Source organism: Salmo salar, chromosome ssa07 (assembly GCF_905237065.1).
Source record: "Salmo salar chromosome ssa07, Ssal_v3.1, whole genome shotgun sequence".
Lineage (NCBI taxonomy): Eukaryota > Metazoa > Chordata > Actinopteri > Salmoniformes > Salmonidae > Salmo > Salmo salar.
In genome coordinates, this window is record NC_059448.1 from 21,035,089 (window position 1) to 21,058,182 (window position 23,094).

The 23,094-nt window shown below is 42.4% G+C and overlaps 2 protein-coding genes and 1 long non-coding RNA gene across 5 annotated transcripts; 2 read left to right on the forward strand and 1 right to left on the reverse strand.

Annotated features, from left to right (window-relative positions):
• Positions 1-9: 9 nt before the first annotated feature.
• dnajc3b (DnaJ (Hsp40) homolog, subfamily C, member 3b) lies at positions 10-7,134 on the forward strand. The gene is given in 13 exon segments (XM_014206889.2): positions 10-515; positions 925-1,035; positions 1,363-1,487; positions 1,666-1,740; positions 2,099-2,242; positions 2,480-2,661; positions 2,946-3,065; positions 3,874-3,979; positions 4,214-4,334; positions 4,623-4,755; positions 4,999-5,147; positions 5,370-5,392; positions 5,394-7,134. Coding segments are annotated over 13 exon segments (1,494 nt in total). The 5' UTR covers positions 10-430; the 3' UTR covers positions 5,514-7,134.
• A 1,336-nt stretch (positions 7,135-8,470) lies between these two features.
• lsmd1 (LSM domain containing 1) lies at positions 8,471-17,510 on the reverse strand. 3 transcript variants are annotated; one of them, XM_014206806.2, is made up of 3 exons: positions 17,408-17,510; positions 10,645-10,790; positions 8,471-8,902 (listed from the first exon to the last, which is right to left on the reverse strand). In XM_014206806.2, exons 1-3 carry the CDS (start codon positions 17,422-17,424, stop codon positions 8,778-8,780), a joined length of 288 nt encoding a protein of 95 aa, XP_014062281.1. In that variant the 5' UTR covers positions 17,425-17,510; the 3' UTR covers positions 8,471-8,777.
• Positions 17,511-17,565: 55 nt separating this feature from the next.
• Positions 17,566-21,261, forward strand: LOC106608763 (uncharacterized). The gene is made up of 2 exons (XR_001329575.2): positions 17,566-18,015; positions 20,961-21,261. It is a non-coding gene; the product is annotated as an uncharacterized lncRNA (long non-coding RNA).
• The last annotated feature ends 1,833 nt before the right edge of the window (positions 21,262-23,094 follow it).

The following is a 23,094-nucleotide window of genomic DNA, read 5'->3' on the forward strand; positions in this document are numbered from 1 at the left end:
GATGTGTGCTGCTAGAACTGGCCACTCACCGCACAGAAATGTAGGGCATTTGAATCCGTGAAGGAGGGGGTAAAAACCGGACCGGGTGAAGTTTCACTTTAGAAAGCACCTAAGTTGACAGCTGCTGAAGTTATTCAATGTCATGCCACGTAGAGAAAACTAGAATAATTTATTAGATCCATGCGATATTGCAATTTTGGCTGTCTAAACAACGTTGTCCTACGCGAGTAAATTATAGGAACCTTCCATTAGCTGTCCAAGGTGTCACTCGGAACTATTTCTTAGCCGGACTACATATACATATAGCCTCAAAACGATGAAGACGTTATGAAGAAAATTACCGTTTAAATGATATCGTACGTAGTTTGCAATTCAATTATATCAGAGACGTGAAATATACAACTCCAGGAGAAGTGTGAAGTATATAAGTATGGAGTCGGGGCGACGGAAGGGTCTCAGCGGGGTCCTGTCTTCCTTGTCACTGCTCTGTGTCATTCTGGACCTCCAGTTGGACGGTAAGACCAGACAGACAGATAGCAATGTGTTTTTGCCCGAATAGTTCAGTCTGCATAGAGTTGTTGATTTAAAAATACCGGTAACTAAGTATTCGGTTATTTCCTTAGCCAGGTATGCTACGACCGATTGTACAGGATAATCAGGTAGTTTTTTGTGTGCCCTTACTTGTTAACTACTGTAGGCTAGCTAGGCTATCGAAACCCTTTGGCTGTTGGTTTAGTTTTTTACATACTCCCTTTACAAACAAGTCCTATGATTTAAATCTACAGGGAGGAATGTATGTCTACTGTTAAAATGACACAACATTCATGAACATAGCTACTCTGTCTCCTTCATTTAGGTCAGTGGTTATGTGAGCAATTGCCTATGGGGGCTTCCAAGAGGTTCACACTAAGTGTTTTGTTTCAGGTGTCTTGGGGGCAACTCATGTGGAGATTGAGCAGCACTTGGAGATGGGCCGTAAACTGTTGGCTGCCGGTCAACTGGCGGAGGCCCTGTCCCACTACCACTCTGCAGTGGGTAAGGTTACCAACCAGACACACGCATCATTATAGCTCCAGCATCACTGCCCATGTAGCCTGTTTGTCTGTCTCCCTCTCTCTCTGTCTGTACTCTGTTTGTAATAAGTCAAGCTGCTACCACATAACAAAGTCCCTTCAAGTGATGGATTATTTCAGATCTCTCTCTCCCTTATTCTCTTATTCTTTCAGGTCAACACATTTAGTCAACTACACATTCTCAGTCAAATGTGTCCATGTACGCCTAATAAATAATAGTCACATGAAAGTAGAAATCTATTGTGTTCTCCTACTTATCTCCTGTATTTTACCCGATCCCTTCCCTCAGAGGGCGACTCTAAGAACTACCTGACCTACTACAAGCGGGCAGCTGTGTTCCTGGCTATGGGAAAGTCCAAGTCTGCCCTGCCGGACCTGACCAGAGCCATCCAGCTCAAACCTGACTTCCTCGCTGTGAGTGGACACAGACAGTTGTCAACAACATCTCTGTTATCGTGATAAATCACGGTTATAAACAACAATTGTGTGCAATTGTTATTAACTCTTAGAGATAGATAGATTAAAAAAAACCGATCTCCATCCCTTTCTCCTCCATATCCCCTCTTCCCTCTCTCTGCCTCCATGTTTCCAGGCCAGACTGCAGAGAGGGAATATCTTCTTGAAGCAGGGTAACACCCAGGAGGCCCGGGAGGACTTTGAGGCTGTGGTAAGTCTAGATGCATAACAATATAGCTACTATTCTACAACTACCATACTATTAATTATATTTCTATGTCTAGTTACACCTTATCCATCTGTCAACCAAAATCTCACTGCTGTTTTTTCCATACCCTCATCATACTCTAACTGTCTCATATTGCAATTGTTTTTAAATCTCATTCATTATCCCTTTGTCCTTGCAATTATGTGATGTGGGCGAGGTTAAGGGAATCTGAAGGATTAGATACACTTGATATGAGGTTCTATTATGTATTCATAGACCTGATATGAGTCATCTATTATATATTTATAATTGCTATGTCACACAGTTTCTTCAGAAACCTTACTTTTTTAAATTTCCTCAGCTGCAGCGATCCCCTGACCAGGACGAGGCGCGGAACCAGCTGATGAGGGCCAACGAGCTTGAGGAGCTGCAGGAGGAGGCCCACGCGGCCCACCACAGAGGAGACTACAGCACCACCATCACTGTGCTGGACCGCGTTGTAGAGGTAGGGAGTAGCTCCACCACAGGGCCTAGTCATTGGGCCTGGTCATGGAGGTAGGGTTTAGCTCTGCCACAGGGCCTAGACATTGAGAACTCTATTTCACCTAGCCTCTTAAACATGATCCTCAATACCTTCATCAATCTGTGGTGCACTATACTTCAACAGACTTGGTATCAAATCATAAATTCACACCACTGAACTCTCCCTACCTACCTACCTCCCACCCTTCTCTCTTTCCAGCTCTCCCCCTGGGACCCTGAGTCTCGGGAGCTCCGGGCTGAATGCTACATTCGTCTGGGAGACCCTCGGAAGGCCATCCAGGACCTGACCCCCACCACCCGGCTGAGGAACGACAACCGAGCTGCCTTCCTCAAGCTCAGCACCCTGCACTATGACCTGGGGGAGCACCAGGAGTCACTAGGGTACGCTCACTAGAAAATGGTATTAGTAATAAGGTGGAGTGATTTAAACAAACAACCACATTTACCAAGCAAATACATGTAAATTAAGAGGTTGTAATCTTCAGAGCAACATTGGTTTGTGTTTTTGTATCTGTGGTTGATGTTTGACACTTGAAGTTTGAGAGTTAGTAAAGAATGCTCACTCTCTTTCAAACATACTAACACTTTCAATTTTATTTGACAGGCAAAAATCTCAAACCGCTTTGCAATGTGTAAGTCTGTCTCTCCTTCCTTTCCCTCTGCAGTCACGTCAGGGAGTGTCTGAAGCTGGATCAGGACGACAAGGAGTGTTTCTCCCATTACAAACGGGTGAAGAAGCTCAGCAAGCAGCTGGACTCTGCCGAGGAGCACATCCAGGAGGAAAGGTCAGTACCACTGCATCTAGCTAGTATGGCAGTCTAGTCCCTGTGAGGGTATCTCTTAGGTTCTAGGGATTGACATTAAAGACTGAAATGCCGTTGCCCATCAGACAAATCGGAAGTATTTTAATTGTTTACATTTTTCGGGGGTTGGGGTTGCCCTGAAATTATGATCACTGGCCCGAAAATGTAAATTAGCTATTTACACGCAGAAGTGCCATCTGTTGCCTGCCTTTCATCAACACATAGGGCAGTAGACAAAGATCAGTACTGGATTTCTTTGTATTTTGGTTGTTATCAGTAAAAAAATTTAAAAAAACATATTGGAGAAGGCCCAACTTGCCCGTCTGCCCTAAATGCCCTAAACTGTCTATCTTTCACTTAAACAATGGGGAGGAACCAGAAAGAAACAGTATGTTTTAGGCTACTGGAATAAAATGCAGTTTGGTTGTTTTCACTTTTTTTATCACCTGCCTAATGGGGCAACTTCAACTTGAGCAACGGCTCAGTTCATATACCCCAAGCAATAGGGCAACCCTTAAGGTCAATCCCTGCCTCCCTATGTGAGCTTATATGGTAGCCCATCTCTGTGGTAGTCCCTTCCTGTGGGCAATGTTTCAGTCCCTATGGGAGTTTTATATTTCAGTTCCTGTGTTCCCTCGACAGGTTTATATTTGAGGTTTCTTTGACAGTTTTATCACTAAACCTATTTGTATCCACTGGTTGATTTATATATTTTATATATATGACTATTGTACGGCAGTTCTATTTAACTCTTGTCCTAAAATGAATGTTATTAAATGTTTGTTTTCAGGTATCAGGATGCCATAGACAAGTATGAGTCAGTGATGAGGACAGAGCCTAATGTCCCATACTACACCAATAAGGCCAAGGAGAGAATCTGCTTCTGCTTGGTCAAGGTGGGTCCCATCACATTGACACGTTTAACCCATGGAGTGGGCCATTTCTGTGACCATAGTCACGTATGTAGATTAGCATGACCTGTCCCTCTACTGAAGTCAAGTCAATTGTTAGTGTATTGGAAATTCTCCTAATTACTTTTACAACTGCTGATATTACTAATTATGTAATTACAAATAGAATGGGGAAACAATGATGATGCTTATAAGTGTTACTCCATTTGTCTCCACCAGAACAAGATGCCTGCTATGGCAATAGACATTTGTTCGGAGGCCCACCAGAGAGACCCACGCAACATCAACATCCTCCGCGACAGAGCTGAGGCCTTCATCCTCAACCAGGACTACGAGAAAGGTACTTTCACCATGCTATTACTGTAACAAAGAGAATGATGACACGTAGGGATAAGACTTTGTGCCGCATTTGTTTCCCCTCCGTCAAGTACTCAAACAATGGCTTTCAAACCTACGAAGTAAACAAACCCGGTGTTTTGTAGCCAGGACCAGTCTAACGCCGCCCTGATTACTGCACATCCAAATCCCAGCTGGATGATTGTAACAGCTTTGTCAAGTATCCATTTTGATCTTTCTCTCTCTGCCTTTTTTTTTTTTTTTCTCCTTACCTTGCCCTCCCTCTCTCTAGCGGTGGAGGACTACCAGGAAGCGAGGGAGTTTGATATGGAGAACAATGAGATCAGGGAAGGTCTGGAGCGAGCCCAGAAACTGCTCAAGCTCTCCCGGAAGAGAGATTATTACAAGATCCTAGGTGTCAATAGGTATGACTGACCTAGAGAAGGGAGCTCTGTTCAAATACTTCTTCAAAGCATAATTCCTTCCTTCCTTGGCATAATCTACAGTGTAGTTATGATCTATAAGCAATTAGACAAGTGACAAGTTGATTCTATTGAATGATATTCTATTATTTTCACCATCTGTGATCACCTCAAGGTAATGGGGGATGCATTTGCTCCTTGTATTCAAACAAGCTTTTACCTTACCAACATGTTGTTTTTCTCCAGGAGTGCCAACAAACAGGAAATAATCAAGGCGTACAGGAAACTGGCCCAACAGTGGCATCCTGACAACTTCAGAGAGGAGTCGGAAAAGAAGGAGGCAGAGAAGAGGTTTATCGACATCGCCTCTGCTAAAGAGGTGCTCACCGACCCAGGTAATGAACTGTATATGTACCTGATAATGTTGCTCAAGCTGGTAGATAAGATCACTACTAACTAAACTGTCCCATACTGGAAAATCTATGACTGTATTTAGGAAGCTGTAAACTATTTGCAGTATGATAACGTCCTGTCGGGCCTCTTTCCTGGAATCTACATTTGTGTTGAAAACGTAGCTTGTTGTACATTACTCATGTCTCCCTACCCCGAACCGCTAGAAATGCGCCAGAAGTTTGACTCCCGGTGAGGACCCCCTGGACCCAGAGAGTCAACAGGGAGGCGGTCAGGGTGGCCAGGGATGGCCCTTCCACTTCAACCCCTTCGAGTCTGGCGGCAACTACCACTTCAAGTTCCACCACTAGTGAGGACGAGACAAGAACCATGGGGGGGGGGGGGGGGGCTGACTGACAATTGGAGGATTTTAGGGCTATGACAACCCGTGGAGTAACTGGTGGATGTACCCAGGGGTTGGATTTGGGGGATTCAGGTTGGATATGGGGTGTTGTGGGTAATGTAGTGAGACAATGGGGATGTGAATGACACTGTCAAAGGCGTTGGACTACTACTGTACTGCGAGGGGTTGAGTTGTACAGAGTTAAACTTTCCTACCACAGATTCTACATGGATGAAACTAAGTGACAATGTTGTCGGCTGTTGACTTGAGCGGTCGAAGACGAGCAAATAAAGTCCTGAATTGGTGCGCTGTTCAGTCCTCCCAACTTGGCCCAGGCTGTTGATCCTGTCATTGCATCCCTCCATGTTATTTTTCTTTGGGATGTCTGCTGCTGCTTTTACTTTTGCTTGGTATTTCTTCCATTTTTCGTCTATTCAACGTAGCTCTTTTGGTTTTTGCTCGACTAGCCTGGATGCTGGACTGTTTCTCCATTTATTTAAAGGCCCAGTGCAGTCAAATGTTATTTTCCTCTGCTATATATATATATATATATTCTCTCTCAGGATGGATTAATATTGTGAAAATTGTATAATGCCCTTTTTAGTACAAGAGCTCTTTGAAATTTCAGCCTGTTTTGGTGGGATGGAGTTTTGGCCTGCCTGGTGACCAATAAGAAAGAGTTACAAACCCCTCTGCCAATAAAGCTTGACCACTCCCAGACAGTCCTAGTAAAATTATTGCTTGAGAAATTACAATTTTCAAAGAAAACAATTTGAAATGAAACCAATTACAATAAGGTACTTCATTGTTACCCAAAAATGATTTGATATTGAGATAAAAACACTGTATTGGACCTTTTTAATAATACTTGGATAAGCTCAAGTCGGATAAAAGCAGATTCAGACTGACACCCAAGCTACTCAAACTGATTTATATTCAGAGCTTTCAGAATGTTTTAGAAGAGATTGATGTCGTTTTCTTCTTCACTAAACAATGTTTGTTATATTTCTATCTGCAAAGCTTTGAATGTTCTCCACTGAGTATACCCTTGACTTGACTTAATTGACACAACAGGTGTTATGGAAGAGTTGGTGACCTACTCCTTCCTGGTTGTGTACCCAATCAAAAGGGTGAGTGGATGAAGCATGTCTGTCTACTTCCTGAAAGAGCCTGTGTTATCTCTCCCTTTTCATTGATTTGAAAGTGTCTTTTGAAAACTTTTTCATTTACCGGTCTTTTTAATAACTAATCCTCCTGTGTTCCCCAGTCCAAAGCAACTGAAGGGACTCCCTGCAACGACAAACAGATGACTTGCGTCATTTTAGTGTATCAAACAAATTATGGACTACAACCAAATGATGGATTGTCAATATCATCCTGTCAAGTCCACTGTTAACATAATGAGTTCTAAGGATGCAGTATAGCTGTAACTGAAAGCTTTTTATGTCACCGACTGCTCAACTACGTGATCATTTTAATGTGACCACTGTTGAATAACTTCCTGGTACAGGTTTGTTTCTAGGGGGTTTTCTCATTGCCAAACAGAATGAACTAAAATGCTCAAACTATTAAAATATGGAAACAAACAACCCTGTTCTCTGGTTATTTTACACTGTTATAAATTCATGGTTCAGGTATAATTTTAGTACTATACTGATGGAATACCATCTCTAGCTCATGTCTTTTTTGTGCAAATCATCTTCCAGTAGCAAGCAGGTCTGTCTAGTTCCATGAAAATGTTCATGTGTGCTTGACCTATTTGACTGAGTATACCAAACACATTACCAGAAAATAATAGCTAACCTTTGCAATCCTGTGTCATCATGCAAGCTCGGGGCCCTGAGTCTGAACCCTGCCCTGGTGAAGGTAGGAAACATCACTACTTGGCTGCTCCTCAACACAGGGGCCCCAAAAGGGTGCGTGCTCAACCCCCTCCTGTACTCCCTGTTCACTCACACACGCCTCCAATTCAATCAAGTCTACAGACGATACAAGAGTAGTAGGCCTGATTACCAATAATGACAAGACAGCCTACAGGGAGGAGGTGAGTGCTTTGGCGGAGTGGTGCCAGGAAAGTAACGTCAACAAAACTATGGAGCTGATCGTGGACTTCAGGAAATGGCAACGGCACCTCTTCAACCTCAGGATGCTGAAGAAATATGGCTTGGCCCCTGACACCTTCACAAACTTTTACAGATGCACAATTGAGAGCATCCTGTCAGGCTGTATCACCGCTTGGTACGGCAACTGCGCCACCTGCAACCGCAAGGCTCTCCAGAGGATGGTGTGGTCAGCCCAACGCATCCCCGGGAGCACACTGCCTGACCTTCAGGACATCTACAGCACCCGAGCTCATCAAAGCTGGGACCAAAAAACGGCTATCTCAAGGCCATCAGACGTTTAAATAGCCATCACTAGCCGGCTACCACCCGGTTACTCAACCCTGCCCTATATACATAGACAAGGAATCTCTGGTCACTTTGTTTACATACTGCTTTACTCATTTCATATGTATATACTGTATTTTAGTCCATACCACTCCGACATTGCTCGTCCTAATATTTATATATTAATTCCATTCTTTTACTTTTAGATGTGTGTATTGTTGTGAATTATTAGAGACTACTGCACTGTCGCTACACCCGCAATAACATCTAAATATGTATATGTGACCAATAAAATTTGACTTGATCTCTACTGAACAGCTAACGGATGGCCTCAAATGGTGTGACCTGGAAAGACTTACCCTGATGAGTGAGATGGAGGACATTCGTTAATAACCTATGCTCTAATAGGAGCCAAGGGTTTTAAGTCAAGTAAGTAATTCACTTTAGCTATTCATATGCTCTGAAATATCTGTAACTGCTGCACTATCAGTATGTAAGGAAAGTCTGCATCGTTCCACATTGACAGATCAGACACAGGTTTAGATACCGAAATGTATTGAAAAACATTTATCACACAGACATATACTGTACAGTCTGGCTCAGTCCCATGCCCCTTATTGCACAAATACCTTTTATACTCTGTATTAACTTCACACACACTAATGTCACTGGGGATGCCTGGTTACATTTCGCACACATCTTGGCTCTGACTGGTAAACCCATGACACTGGCACCAGAGATCAGCTGCATCTGGAATTCCTTTGATTGAACTCTCCATTTCAAGTCTGTACTGTAGCCTTTTCTAGGATACTGTCCTCCAACTTTGGGTGAGCTCAGCTTGTTCTTCAGTGGCTGCCCCCGAACCCCTGTGTGTCGGCCAGGGTGTCTGACTCCACCTCGATGGAGACCACGTGGTGGCCAGGAATCATGGCTAACCCCAGCACTCTGGGCTCACCCTGGGAGAAGGAGTCTGATGCAAAAAACAAGCAAGACAAGCACACAAAATACATTTTAAATATGGATCTGTACACACAGTGTAATAATGGTCATGTTACAAAATAGAAACTACATATCATGTGGGGAAGCTAGAGTAGTGTTTACTCCCGGTCCCAGAGAGCTACAGCGCCTTCAGTATTCATACCCTTTGACTTACCCCACAGTTTGTTGTGTTACCGCCCAAATTCAAAATGGATTCAATGTTTTTTTCTCACCCATCTACACACAACACTCCATAATGACAAAGGGAAAACATGTTTAGACATATTTGCAAATTTATTGAAAATGAAATATATTATTTATATAAGTATTCGCACCCCTTAGTCAATACTTTGTATAAGCTAATTGGGCAGCAATTACAGCTGAGAGTCTCTTAAGAACTTTAAACACCTGGATTGTGCAACATTTGCCCATTATTATTTTCAAAGTTCTTCAAGCTCTGTGAAATTGGCTGTTGTTCATTGCTAGACAATTATTTTCAGGTCTTGCCATAGATTTTCAAGTAGATTGACGTCAAAACTGTAACTCGGCCACTCAGGAACATTCACAGTCTTCTTGGTAAGCAACTCCAGTGTAGATTTGGCCTTGTGTTGTAGGTTATTGTCCTGCTGAAAGGTGAATTCATCTCCCAGTGTCTGGTGGAAAGCAGACTGAACCAGGTTTTCCTCTATAATTTTGTCTGTGCTTAGCTCCAATCAGTTTCTTTATCCTGAAAAACTCCCCAGTCCTTAACGATTACAAGCATACCCATAACATGACTCAGTAATGGATTTTCCCTCAACATAACACTTTTTATTCATGCTTTGTTGGACTAAGGTAATACTGTACAGGCTTCCTTTTGTTCAGTCTGTCAAATAGGTTAGTATTGTGGAGTAACTACAATGTTGTTGATCCATCCTCAGTTTTCTCCTATCACAGCCATTAAACTCTGTAACTGTTTTAAAGTTACCATTGGCCTCATGGTGAAATCCATGAGCAATTAAATTTCGCTTCTCTCCGGCAACTGAGTTAGGAAGGACGCCTGCATATTTGTAGTGACTGGGTGTATTGATACAGCATCTAAAGTGTAATTAATAACTTCACCATTCTCAAAGGGATATTCAATGTCTGCTTTTCTTTTTTGCCATCTACCAATAGGTGCCCTTCTTTGCGAGGCATTGGAAAAATGTGTTGAATATCTGCGTTCGAAATTCACTGCTCAACTGAGGGACCTTACAAATAATTGTATGTGTGGGGAACAGAGATGAGGTAGTCATAAAAAAAATCATGTTCAACACTGTTATTGCACACAGAGTCCATGCAACTCATTATCTGACTTGTTAAACACGTTTGCTCCTGAACGTATTTAGGCTTGTCATAACAAAGGGGTTGAATACTTATTTACTCAAGACATTTCAGCTTTTCATTTTGAATTGATTTGAAAAAAATCGAAAAACATAATTCCACTTTTACATTATGTGGTATTGTGTGTAGGCTAGTGAAAAAAACAGATACATTTAGTTCATTTTAAATTCAGGCCGTAACACAATAAAACGTGGAAATATGGATTGCATTTCTGATTGCAGGTTTTTACAGCAAATCAACTAATGATTGACTGGTCAGCTGAATCAGGTGTGTTAGTGCTGGGTTGGGACAAAACCCGACTGCTCTGCAGGAACAGGGGTGAAGAGCAGTGAACTTGCTAGAGTATGTAGGCCTAATATGTACTTTATTTACCTGAGGATTTGAGGAACTCCTGAGCGGACCCCAGGATGACGTTGCAGTCTCTATCTGTGCACAGGAACAGTCCCACCAGCGTCCGTCCGTCTGTCATTCTGATTCTCATGTTCTTGTTCAGCAGGCTCTCCAGCTTCTGACGCACTCTGGAAGAAGAGGATGACAGTTCACTCTGCCCCTAGAAATAGGGATTGGGGAGAAATTAGATGATAGGCCTATAATCATTCAAGGGTAAATCCCTTCGAATTCAATCACTTTTTGACAGCATCCCTTCCGGTCAGAAATTTAATTTTTGAACGCGAATGCCAAAAGTTCAGAAGATAAAGGTGCTCAAAGTTGACACATTTCGCATACCCCACCATACCATGAGACATCCATGTCTTCATCACTGGAAAATATAAACAGTTGAGATTTATATCATTTAAAAGCTTACATTGTTAAAATATTTTATTTATTGAAAAGAAAAACGTTTTAAAACACAAATTGTCATTTTTAAACCTTAACGTAAATGATAAAAAGTACAGATAAACTCCCCCCCAAATATCATATTCCCATAGGTTGTAGCTTAAACCCTATTTCACATTATCTGAGGTTTTTGTGTTGTGACAGCCATCAGTTGAGACAACATGCTCTTAAATACAGGGTTGGTGTCATTTCAATCATAGAAATAGATTTAAAAGAATGGACCTATCCCAGTTCAGACCACTGCAATTTAGCTGGTACAGCATAGACATTTAAATTTAAATTGTAACTTCTAATTACTATCACAAGATGACCGCTCGTCCACCCACCGTCGAACGTCAACGTAAAACATCATGTCTATTCTATTATCTATATTTCTATGATTTCAATAGGTTTCCTATAGAGGAAAGGCAGTATAATTTAAAACTACAGATATTCCCATTCAAGTCAACATTCTCTGATGTGTGGACCTCCAACCATCTCTGTGGTACCATTTGAAAGTAGAAATGTCCATTTTTTTATTCCCATTTTAGTACATTTATCACCCAAAACATGAAACTCACCCTGTATTCAAGAGCATGTTGTATCTCAAACGTTAGCAGACAAAACACAAAAACCTTAGATTATGTAAAATAGGATCTAGGCTACAACATATGCAAATATGAAAAGAATTTTGAGTTCATGCATTTTTTGATAATTGGCATAAAAAAAATGTGTGGGGGGGGGAATTATCTAATAGTTTGACAATCCTGTTTGTAAGCTTTTACATGAGATCAATCTCAACTGTTTATACACTGCTCAAAAAAATAAAGGGAACACTTAAACAACACAATGTAACTCCAAGTCAATCACACTTTTGTGAAATCAAACTGTCCACTTAGGAAGCAACACTGATTGACAATCAATTTCACATGATGTTGTGCAAATGGAATAGACAACAGGTGGAAATTATAGGCAATTAGCATGACACCCCCAATAAAGGAGTGGTCCTGCAGGTGGGGACCACAGACCACTTCTCAGTTCCTATGCTTCCTGGCTGATGTTTTGGTCACTTTTGAACGCTGGCGGTGCTTTCACTCTAGTGGTAGCATGAGACGGAGTCTACAACCCACACAAGTGGCTCAGGTAGTGCAGCTCATCCAAGATGGCACATCAATGCGAGCTGTGGCAAGAAGGTCTGCTGTGTCTGTCAGCGTAGTGTCCAGAGCATGGAGGCGCTACCAGGAGACAGGCCAGTACATCAGGAAACGTGGAGGAGGCCGTAGGAGGGCAACAACCCAGCAGCAGGACCGCTACCTCCGCCTTTGTGCAAGGAGGAGCAGGAGAAGCACTGCCAGAGCCCTGCAAAATGACCTCCAGCAGGCCACAAATGTGCATGTGTCTGCTCAAACGGTCAGAAACAGACTCCATGAGGGTGGTATGAGGGCCCGAAGTCCACAGGTGGGGGTTGTGCTTACAGCCCAACACCGTGCAGGACGTTTGGCATTTGCCAGAGAACACCAAGATTGGCAAATTTGCCACTGGCGCCCTGTGCTCTTCACAGATGAAAGCAGGTTCACACTGAGCACCTGACAGACGTGACACAGTCTGGAGACGCCGTGGAGAACGTTCTGCTGCCTGCAACATCCTCAAGCATGACCGGTTTGGCGGTGGGTCAGTCATGGTGTGGGGTGGCATTTCTTTGAGGGGCCGCACAGCCCTCCATGTGCTCGCCAGAGGTAGCCTGACTGCCATTAGGTACCGAGATGAGATCCTCAGACCCCTTGTGAGACCATATGCTGGTGCGGTTGGCCCTCGGTTCCTCCTAATGCAAGACAATGCTAGACCTCATGTGGCTGGAGTGTGTCAGCAGTTCCTGCAAGAGGAAGGCATTGATGCTATGGACTGGCCCACCCGTTCCCCAGACCTGAATCCAATTGAGCACATCTGGGACATCATGTCTCGCTCCATTCACAAACGCCACGTTGCACCACAGACTCTCCAGAAGTTGGCGGATGCTTTAGTCCAGGTCTGGGAGGAGATCCCTCAGGAGACCATCCGCCACCTCATCAGGAGCATGCCCAGGCGTTGTAGGGAGGTCATACAGGCACGTGGAGGCCACACACACTACTGAGCCTCATTTTGACTTGTTTTAAGGACATTACATCAAAGTTGGATCAGCCTGTAGTGTGGTTTTCCACTTTAATTTTGAGTGTGACTCCAAATCCAGACCTCCATGGGTTGATAAATTGGATTTCCATTGATTATTTTTGTGTGATTTTGTTGTCAGCACATTCAACTATGTAAAGAAAAAAAGTATTTAATAAGATTATTTCTTTCATTCAGATCTAGGATGTGTTGTTTAAGTGTTCCCTTTATTTTTTTGAGCAGTATATTTTCCAGTGATGAAGATATGGATGTCTCATGGTATGGTGGGGTATGCAAAATGGGTCAATTTTGAGCACTTTTATCTCTTGAATGTTTTGGCATTCAGATCCAAAAAGTCACTTTCTATGGTGCCCCTTATGGGCCATGGTGGTGAGAAAAAAAGTCCAGGCTAATCTGCTCCCTCAGTTTTTTTTATCCGTTCTCTACGATTTTTTTTATCCATTCCCTACAATTTATTTATTTGTTCCCTACAATTTTTAATTTGTTCCCTACAATTTCTTATTCGTTCCCTACAATTTTTTTTATAAGCTACTCCTGAAGTCCTTGTGGATTTAAGTAGCCTATCTCTAGGCCTAAAAACGTCATTCTCCTTATGTAGGCTACCATGACTGTCCAGGACTATAAGACAAACTACTTTTGAGCATTTTGTTTACCATCAAACTAGCTCTGGTCCATGCGCATGCGTACGTATCCGACGCATGTGAATGGATCAGAGCTAGGTAAATTAAGTGTTCAAAAGTCATGTCATGTTGTCAACCTTGCCAAGGGGAAGTTTGACAAGCATACAAGGAGAAAAAGCCAGACGGTTGCAATGCACCCAATATCACCATTATGCTTCTTTTACTTATGGGTAAATGCATTTGAAGTAGACCACTTTTTGACAGCACCCCTTTTGATTTGAACGAAACCTTCCATACATATATGCCCATTGTAGAAGTCATGGAGCCCCTTAGGGGTCATGGTGTGTTAAAAAACAGGCTAATCCATTCCATCAGTTTTTTTTTATCCATTCCCTCTGATTATTTATACTTTCCCTCTGTTTTATTTGTTTATTCGTTCCCTCTTCTCCTTATGTAGGCTACCATGACGGTCCCACTTGGCCGATAACATATTGCAGCCTAAATGTAATTGTATTTAGTTATTACATGCTCCAAACGGTGTGTTCATATGCCTGAAAAGCCAGGAGCATCACTCGCAGTCATAAATGAATGATGCATGTTTAGGATGCAAACCAGATAGGTTATATTCGGATTCATGCCACTTGGATCCATTTTGAGCACCTCTCCTCCCCGCAACCCAGTGTTTTACCCCTTGTGCATTAAGTCAGGGACATATGTCCAGTAAAACATGGTCCAGACAAACGCAACGTGCATGTGACTCACCGGTGGCAGAAAGAAAAGGCATGCGAATTTACTGTGCATCATTTTGGTGCAATGATGCGCTCTCATCCCTGCACTAGGCAGGTGAACATCTGCCATAGCCAACCCGGCACAAAGAAAGATGGTTTAAAGCAGCTCTGGCTCTATGTGGTATGTTTATAACTAAAACGGATAGCTATTTGCTTGGTTACGATGACAATACGTTCACCTGGAAATCAGCTGATGTAGCTAAAGAAATCCTTCGGAAAATAGACAGAACAGCTAAGGTCATGAAGCAGAGCCAGACGGATTTATTGCCTAGGGATGAGAGCACTGTATTTGCACCTTGAGTGGTTTTGCACATCCGTTACCTATTATTTGTCCTTATGATTCGGAGACATATGAAAACACTGAAACTGGAAATGAGCTAATGAATGGTCAGTGATCATCACCATTTGAAGCATGTAATTAACTAAATAGAATAACAATTGGGCTGCAATATGTTATTGGCCAAGTGGGACTGTCATGGAGAAGAGGGAATGAATGAAAAAAAGGAATGGATAAAAAAACAAGGTAACAAATAAAACATCTGTGGATATTGATTTTTAAAAATGTAGGGAACGAATACAAAATCTGAGGGAACTAATAAAAAAACGAGGGACAGATAAATAAATCAGAGGGAATGGATAATAAAACTGAGGGAATGGATTAGCCTGGTGGGATTTTTTTTAACCATGACCCCTAAAGGGCTCAGTAACTTTCTGAGCACTTCTAAAATGGGCAAGTATGTATGAAAGGCTTCATTCAAATCAACAGGGGTGCTGTCAAAAAGTGATTGAATTCAAATTGATTTACCCACAAGTAAAAGAAGCATAATGGTGATATTGGGTGCATCTCAACCATCTGGCTTCCTCTCCTTGTATGCTTGTCAAACTTCCCCTTTGCAAGGTTGACAAGGAGACACGACGTTTGAACATTTTTTTTTTAGACTAGGCAAGTCAGTTAAGAACTAATTCTTATATACAATGACGGCCTATACCGGCCAAACCCGGCCAACGCTGGGCCAATTGTGTGCTGCCCTATGGGACTCCCAATCACAGCCGGTTGTGATACAGCCTTGATTCAAACCAGGGTGTCTGTAGTGACGCCTCTAACACTGAGATGTAGTGCCTTATACCGCTGTGCCACCCGGGAGCCCAATTTACCTAGCCTGGTCCATGCACATGTGTTGGTTGTACATACATGCACATTGGACCAGAGCTAGTAAACAAAATGCTCAAAAGTAATTTGTCTTATAGCCCCGGATGTTGCCTACTGTGTTCAGCCAATCAGACCAGGTGTGAAAAAAAAAACTGTATGCAATATGCAACATGCGGGACGAGCGTTAGCCACTCTAGCATGGTTGTGAAAACTGTGCTTCATAAAAGAAAGTACGCATATTTCCCCCCCAAAAAAATCAGCCTTGTAGCCATTAAACCGATATATGGGGGAATTTGACGCCGGAATGGAGAATGTTTAACGTACGAACTGATCCACGGGGGAGACGAGTTTATAGACGGCTGCATACGCTCACTTTGGCTAGTAAAGCTGATTTATGGTCATTCTGGCGTCTGCATTGGCCGTACAACAGGGTTTCCAATTGGCGGCCCTTGGGACAAATTTATATAAGGGCGTTCTTACTTATTGTGCTTTGCAGAGCTGTTGTGAAGGAAGTTGTCAAGGAAGTGAGTGTGTTTATACAGGACATACCGCCCCCAACTACCGTCAACCAATCATTTCAATGCGGAGCTATACGGAGCCCTCCGCATTGTTACAACATTTGGGAGGTGCACGGCGATGCAGTACTGAGCTTCATTTGGCCGCAATTGCGTCACACGCTTTGTACGGAGCTTCCGGCCCACATTTCCAGATCAAGCTTAAATTAGCTTTTAAGACGAAACGACTCAATATCGCCATCTGCCAGCCTTTGGGTTAGATTATAACTATGGAGAAGAAGCTACTTTAGACTATTGAAATGCACCCTTTAAGAAATGCAAAAGCGTATCACATTTAACAGATGTTTCTGGTCCTACTATTCTTGGTAATGCCAATAGTACTGTAGCCAGCAGATCCGACCCGCTTGCTTACAGCTACACTAGGGTCGGACAGACTTCCTGTGTAGATTAAGACCCTGCACAGCCGGCACAAGATATGGCTCGGAAAACGTACCTCAATCCAGGGATGAGAAATGTGTTGTACTTCAAATTGTCCCACTATCCCAAGTGTTACACCGAGAAGATTGAACGATTTGCTGATTTTCGTCCTCATGCTAGATAGCGGTAGCCACAGCACTGGCAGCCATTATGGAATGGAACGTGCTGTTGAACAAAGGAGCTGATTGGCTGACATTACCATTCCAAAAGTGCTGCTGTGGCTTCTGCTACCTGGCATGAGGGTGAAATTGACAGATTTCCGGCAAAACTAGCAGATCTTGTTCAATCTTCTCGCTGTAATAGTTGGGATAATGGGACAATTCAGAGAACAAAACATAAACCCTTTAATCTACACAGGAAGTATGTCCGACCCTAGTGCAGCTGCAAGAATTCGGATCGGCTGGCTAATGGTACTGTAGGTTCTAGACAAATAGCGTTAGCTAGCTACTACTGTAGCTACGTTAGCATAGCTAGCTAGTGGATCCAACTTGCCCAACAAATGTATGAATCAGTTGCGCACGCTCTCCTTTCAGTTTGGCAAAGTGAATATTATGCGTTAAAAGTGTATAAAGTACGAGAATATTAAACGTATATCACCCCTACATGAGTTGATGGACCATTTTCTTCAATCATTGTTGCCATTCCACCCTTTCTTGATTCTATTTTTCTTGCGGAATCATTTCTATGACGTACAACCGGAAATGCATCAGGGAATACATTGCATTATGGGTATTGTAGCATGCAAGGTAGGTATGAACAATTTGAAGTTTGGTAAAACTTTGCTGAAACTTTTCACCTATTTACTTTTCAAATTGAACATTACATTAGTCAAATGTCTGTCTTGTGATTTATGGACTGTCCAACCGCTCACGAGATGCAGCAAAGCTGATTTGAGGGTCGTGCTTTCTTTGTACCAGATGTTTCCGTGGTTACCATAGTAACGAAGCTTGTTTGTTAATGCAATGTAGCGACTGAGCTTGCAAATAAAGAAACTAAATAACATTTTATATCTATGACATATGCTCAGTTGTTACATTTTACATGACCTTTTATAGGTCTCCATACATTGGGTAAACTTTCAGAAGTAATACAAATGCCGCGACCAAAGTATTTCACTCCGAACGAGGTGTCCTTTCATAACACCATGCCTTGGCGACTTGTGGGTGTCATACTTGTGTACGACCTGACACTACTGGTGAATGACTTTAAAGGTGAGTTGTTAGATGCATGTATTTATAATAGGCTATTATTAGGCTACAAAAGTTGATTCAATTACACAATTATTTTTCAGGGGATGTACTTCTGAAACCTATTATTGACTGTGCAGGAATTTCACATCAGTCACTGGTTTGAATTAAAGACAAAATTTGTGAGTGAGAAAATAATCTGAAAATAATCTTTATCAAGAATTTAGCGTATTTGTCTTCTTAAAATTTATTGGGTAAATTCCCAATTTGTATTCTTAGATTCGGGCTCACCTTAACCCACTATCCGACTGTGTGATGTACTACACCCCTAGGGGGAGCTCTGTGCACATGTCGTCTCCCTGCTCTAGTACTGACTGGACCAATGACTTTGGGCAACCCTGGTGGATGGATACCCAAAATGAGGTGGGACTATTCTGTCAAGACCATCAACACCCTCACATCCCAGGAGTATACGCTGGAGGTCAAATATCCTTATTCAGATTAGGGAGAATGTCATGCATAGATCACAAGAAGCTACATGTGTACATGCCACATGTATAGGCTACATGTGTTATCATACTAATCTCACTTGGCCTGACACCATCCCCTGGCAAGCGAGGCCTAGTGTCTTACCTAGATGCCATCAATGCTGCATGCATGTATTATACATGCATCATACATGTGCAATAGATATGCAGACAATATACAGACATCATTCTGCACACATACATATCACCTACAGTACATGTTGCCTACGTATCACCTACATATCACATACATATCACCTACATGCATACATGTGTCATTTATATATAACCATCATGCATTCTATTGTAGTTGTTCAAGCTTTATCCTCCTACCCCCTCCCTCACCTCTACTCCTTAGCATATCACAGTAGCAGTCTTTTGGGAGTGTGTCCATTCATCTGGCACGGTTTCACCCACACAGCATAATATCACTGAGTGGAGCACAGGTGCTGTTTCTCCCTTCCTCTGTGTGCCACTGGCTGCATAAAATATGGGTTACCACACTGCCCTTTCGGGAGCCCTGGCCTGTACATGACTCGCTTTCAAAGGGACACGACGAGGTGGAGTTAGTAGTGCACTGTGTCACTGTCAAACCCTGGGGGCATATGAGTGAGTCCTGGCTGGGTTCACTCATTCCCCCTGCAGCACACACACACACACACACACACACACACACACACACACACACACACACACACACAGCACACAGCACACTCACACCCTGAGCACACCTCTCCTCTCCGGCATGGTGGGAGAGCACGGTGGGAGAGCAGGCTTTCCCGCCAACCCGCCCCAGCTGGCACTACTAGTCTTCTACTGAGCCAGAGGCTTAGAGTGGGTGCTCCACTCTCTACTCACACAGTCAGACACATGCTCTCCCTCTGTCTCTCTGTCTCTGTCTCTCTGTCTCTCGGTCTCTCTCTCTCTCTCTCTCTCTCTCTCTCTCTCTCACACACACAAAACACACAAATTCTCTCTTTCTCTCCCACACTGTCCCTGCACACACATACTCACTCACACTCTCTTTCTCTTCCTCAAACAGTCTATCCTCCTTCTTTCTCTCTTGCCCTGCCTCCTCCCTCCCCCCTCATTCCCCCCTCACTTTCTCTCTAGTGGTTCTTGGCAAATGTGCCCATTGGACCCTGCATAAACAAATTCCTTTCTTTTTTTTTTTAATCCTGGAAGCCAAGCTAGAGTGGTTTAACTGCCTGTTGCAAAACTTGCCCATAGTCCACAGAATGATTTTCATAGATAAACCAATGGAAAATACCGTTTTTTGAATGAAAAATCCTAAAATCCTCTTATCATTAGAGGACGGTGGCTGGTAGCCGGGGCGGCAGATAGCCTAGTGGTTAGAGCGTTGGGCCAGTTGGGGAAAGGTTGCTAGATCGAATCCCCGAGCCAACAATGTAAAAATCTGTGGTTCTACCCCTGAACAAGGCAGTTAACCCACTGTTCCTAGACCGTCATTGTAAATGAGAATTTGTTCTTAACTTTATTTTACCTTTATTTAACTAGGCAAGTCAGTTAAGAACAAATTCTTATTTTCAATGACGGCCTAGGAACAGTGGGTTAACTGCCTTGTTCAGGGGCAGAACGGCAGATATGTACCTTGTCAGCTCAGGGATTCAATCTCGCAACCTTTCAGTTACTAGTCCAACGCTCTAACCACTAGGCTACGCTGCAGCCCCAAACTGACTTGCCTAGTTAAATAAAGGTAAAATAGAAAATTACAATGACTATTTATATACTGTATCAGAAATATAAGCTATACACTGAGTATACAAAACATTAAAACAGAACACCTGCTCTTTCCATTAAATAGACTGAACAGGTAAATCCAGCTGAATGCTGGATCCTTTATTGATGTCACTTGTTAAATCCACTTCAATCAGTGTAGATGAAGGGGAGGAGACAAGCTGAAGAAGGATTTTTACGCCTTGAGACAACTGAGACATGGATTGTGTATGTATTCCATTCAGAGGGTGAATGGGCAAGACAAAAGATTTAAGTGCCTTTGAACGGGGTATGGTAGTAGGTGCCAGGCGCACCGGTTTGGGACAAGAACTGCAACGCTGCTGGGGTTTTCATGCTCGACAGTTTCCCGTGTGTATCAACAAAGTTCCACCGCCCAAAGGACATCCAGCCAACTTGACACAAATGTGGGTAGCATTGGAGTCACCTTGTGGAACTCTTTCGACACCTTGCAGAGTCCATGCCCGACAAATTTAGTCTGTTCTGAGGGAAAAGGGGGGTGCAACTCAATTTTCGGAAGGTGTTCCTAATGTTTAGTGTACTGACTGTAGTTTCTAAATCTAAAACTGCTGCAACTGATCTCAGCTACAGTCAATAACCACTGTACATGGGTTGGAAAAGTAAAATAAGGTCTAAAACAGCAAATCCTACCTCCTCTCTCTCTCTCTCTCTCTCTCTTATCCCAAGTGTGTTCCGAGGAGACCTTGAATGAGATTCCCCAGCGGTAACTTCGCAACGGCTCCCACGCCGCCAGCTCCACCTGGAAGCACAACTGCGTCAACCGGGACATTAGTAGGACACTGGAGGAGAACGGTATCCTCGACAAGGATGAGGACTTCTACAGCGGACGCATGGACCACGACCTCTTCTCCCAGTCCATCGGTCTCTACTCAATGACAATCCCACTGAACTTTGACCTCATATGTAAGGATGTCAGAAAATGGTGATGAGCAATATGAGCAACCTATTAAAAGGTTGACTTACAAAATACATGTCCTTTATTTATTTTATATTGTGATATTGTTATTAACATTTTATTACAGCGAATTTGAGCCCGTAAAGGACTAGAACTCATAACCTCACAATCAACATCCTTTCCTTGCCATTCTATCCCAGTGTCTTCCTTTTGTCATTCCTTCAAACCTTCTTGCATCTACAATAGGCCAACATACATTAATAAGTTAACAATAGTCTGCCAAAACTGTAGTAAAACTGCATGGTAACCATGGTAATCATTTATGTGATATTTAATAGTAGGCTACTTCCTCTCAACAGCTCCTTTGTGGCTCTGCTGAGTTTTAATTTCCTGTACTACAGAATGTGCAGGAAACCAAATCTACTGTAACAGTAGCAGTTTTAGTCAGTTGTGAAAAGCCATGTTACACATATTTCTTTAAATCAGTGACGTGTCATTGTTATCAATGTCTAGTTTATTTATCACAATTCACAATTATACACACACACACATTTTTTACTGTAAAATGTGCATGCAGTGCCTTCAGAAAGTATTCATACTGTACCCCTTGACTTATTCCACATTTTGTTGTGTTACAGCCTGAATTCAATTTGTATTAAATTGATGTGTTTTTCACCAATCTACACACAATAGCCCATAATGACGAAGTAAAAATATGTTTTTAGAAATGTGTAAAAATTGATTGAAAATTAAATACAAAAATATAAAATTTACATATGTATTCACACCCCTGAGTCAATACATGTTAGAATCACCTTTTGGCAGCGATGACAGCTGTGAGTCTGTCTGTCTAAGAAGAGCTTTGCACGCCTGGATTGTACAATATTTGCACATTATTCTTTAAACCTTTCTTCAAGCTCTGTCAAGTTGTTTGTTGATCATTGCTAGACAGGCCTTTTCAAGTCTTGCATTGATTTTCAAGAAGATTTTCAAGAAGATTTTATTCAAAACTGTAACTAGGCCATGTAACTAGAACATTTAATTTCGTTTTGCCACATATTTTGCAGTATTACTTTAGTGCCTTGTTGCAAACAGGATGCATGTTATGTCATATGTTTTATTCTGTACAGGCTTCCTTCTTTTCACTCTGTCAATTAGATTAGTATTGTGGAGTAATAACTACAATGTTGTTGATCATCCTCAGTTTTTTCCTATCACAGCCATTAAACTCTATAACTGTTTTAAAGTCACCATTGGCCTCCTGGTGAAATTTCTGAGCTATTTCCTTCCTCTCCGGCAACTGAGTTAGGAAGGACGCCTGTATCTCAAAACATTTGACATTATGAGTTATTGTGTAGGCCAGTAAAACTACATCTAAATGTAATCCATTTTAAATTCAGACTGTAACAACAACGTGTGGAAAAAGTCAAGGGGTGTGAATACTTCCTGAAGGGATTGTATGGACAGTATGTTTGATCTAGACCTCTTCATCAAAACTGAACTGCCTGACCTTAGACACCTTAATCAGTCTGACTACTAGAGTTCACATTACCTTACTGCCACCCAGATCAGAGGGACTGTTGTGAAACAGTGCAAGATGAGTTAAAAATGTGTCCTCTTTCATTACTCTGTGTTCACCATCTTGAAAATAATTTATTCGATTTATATTTTAATCCGACATAATTTACAGTTGAAAAAAATGAGTCTGCATATTGCATTGTTTTTTATCCCCACCACAAGTGGTTAATTTTTAAGCAATCCAATCTGATGTAAAGTCTGGGCATGGCTGCGGCAGATTTTTCCAACCCCCCCGCCCCACACACACACACACACACGCGCTTTCAAGCTCCCTCCCCGACTCTCTCTCTCTCTCTCGCTCTCTCACACACACGTATAATTTTATAC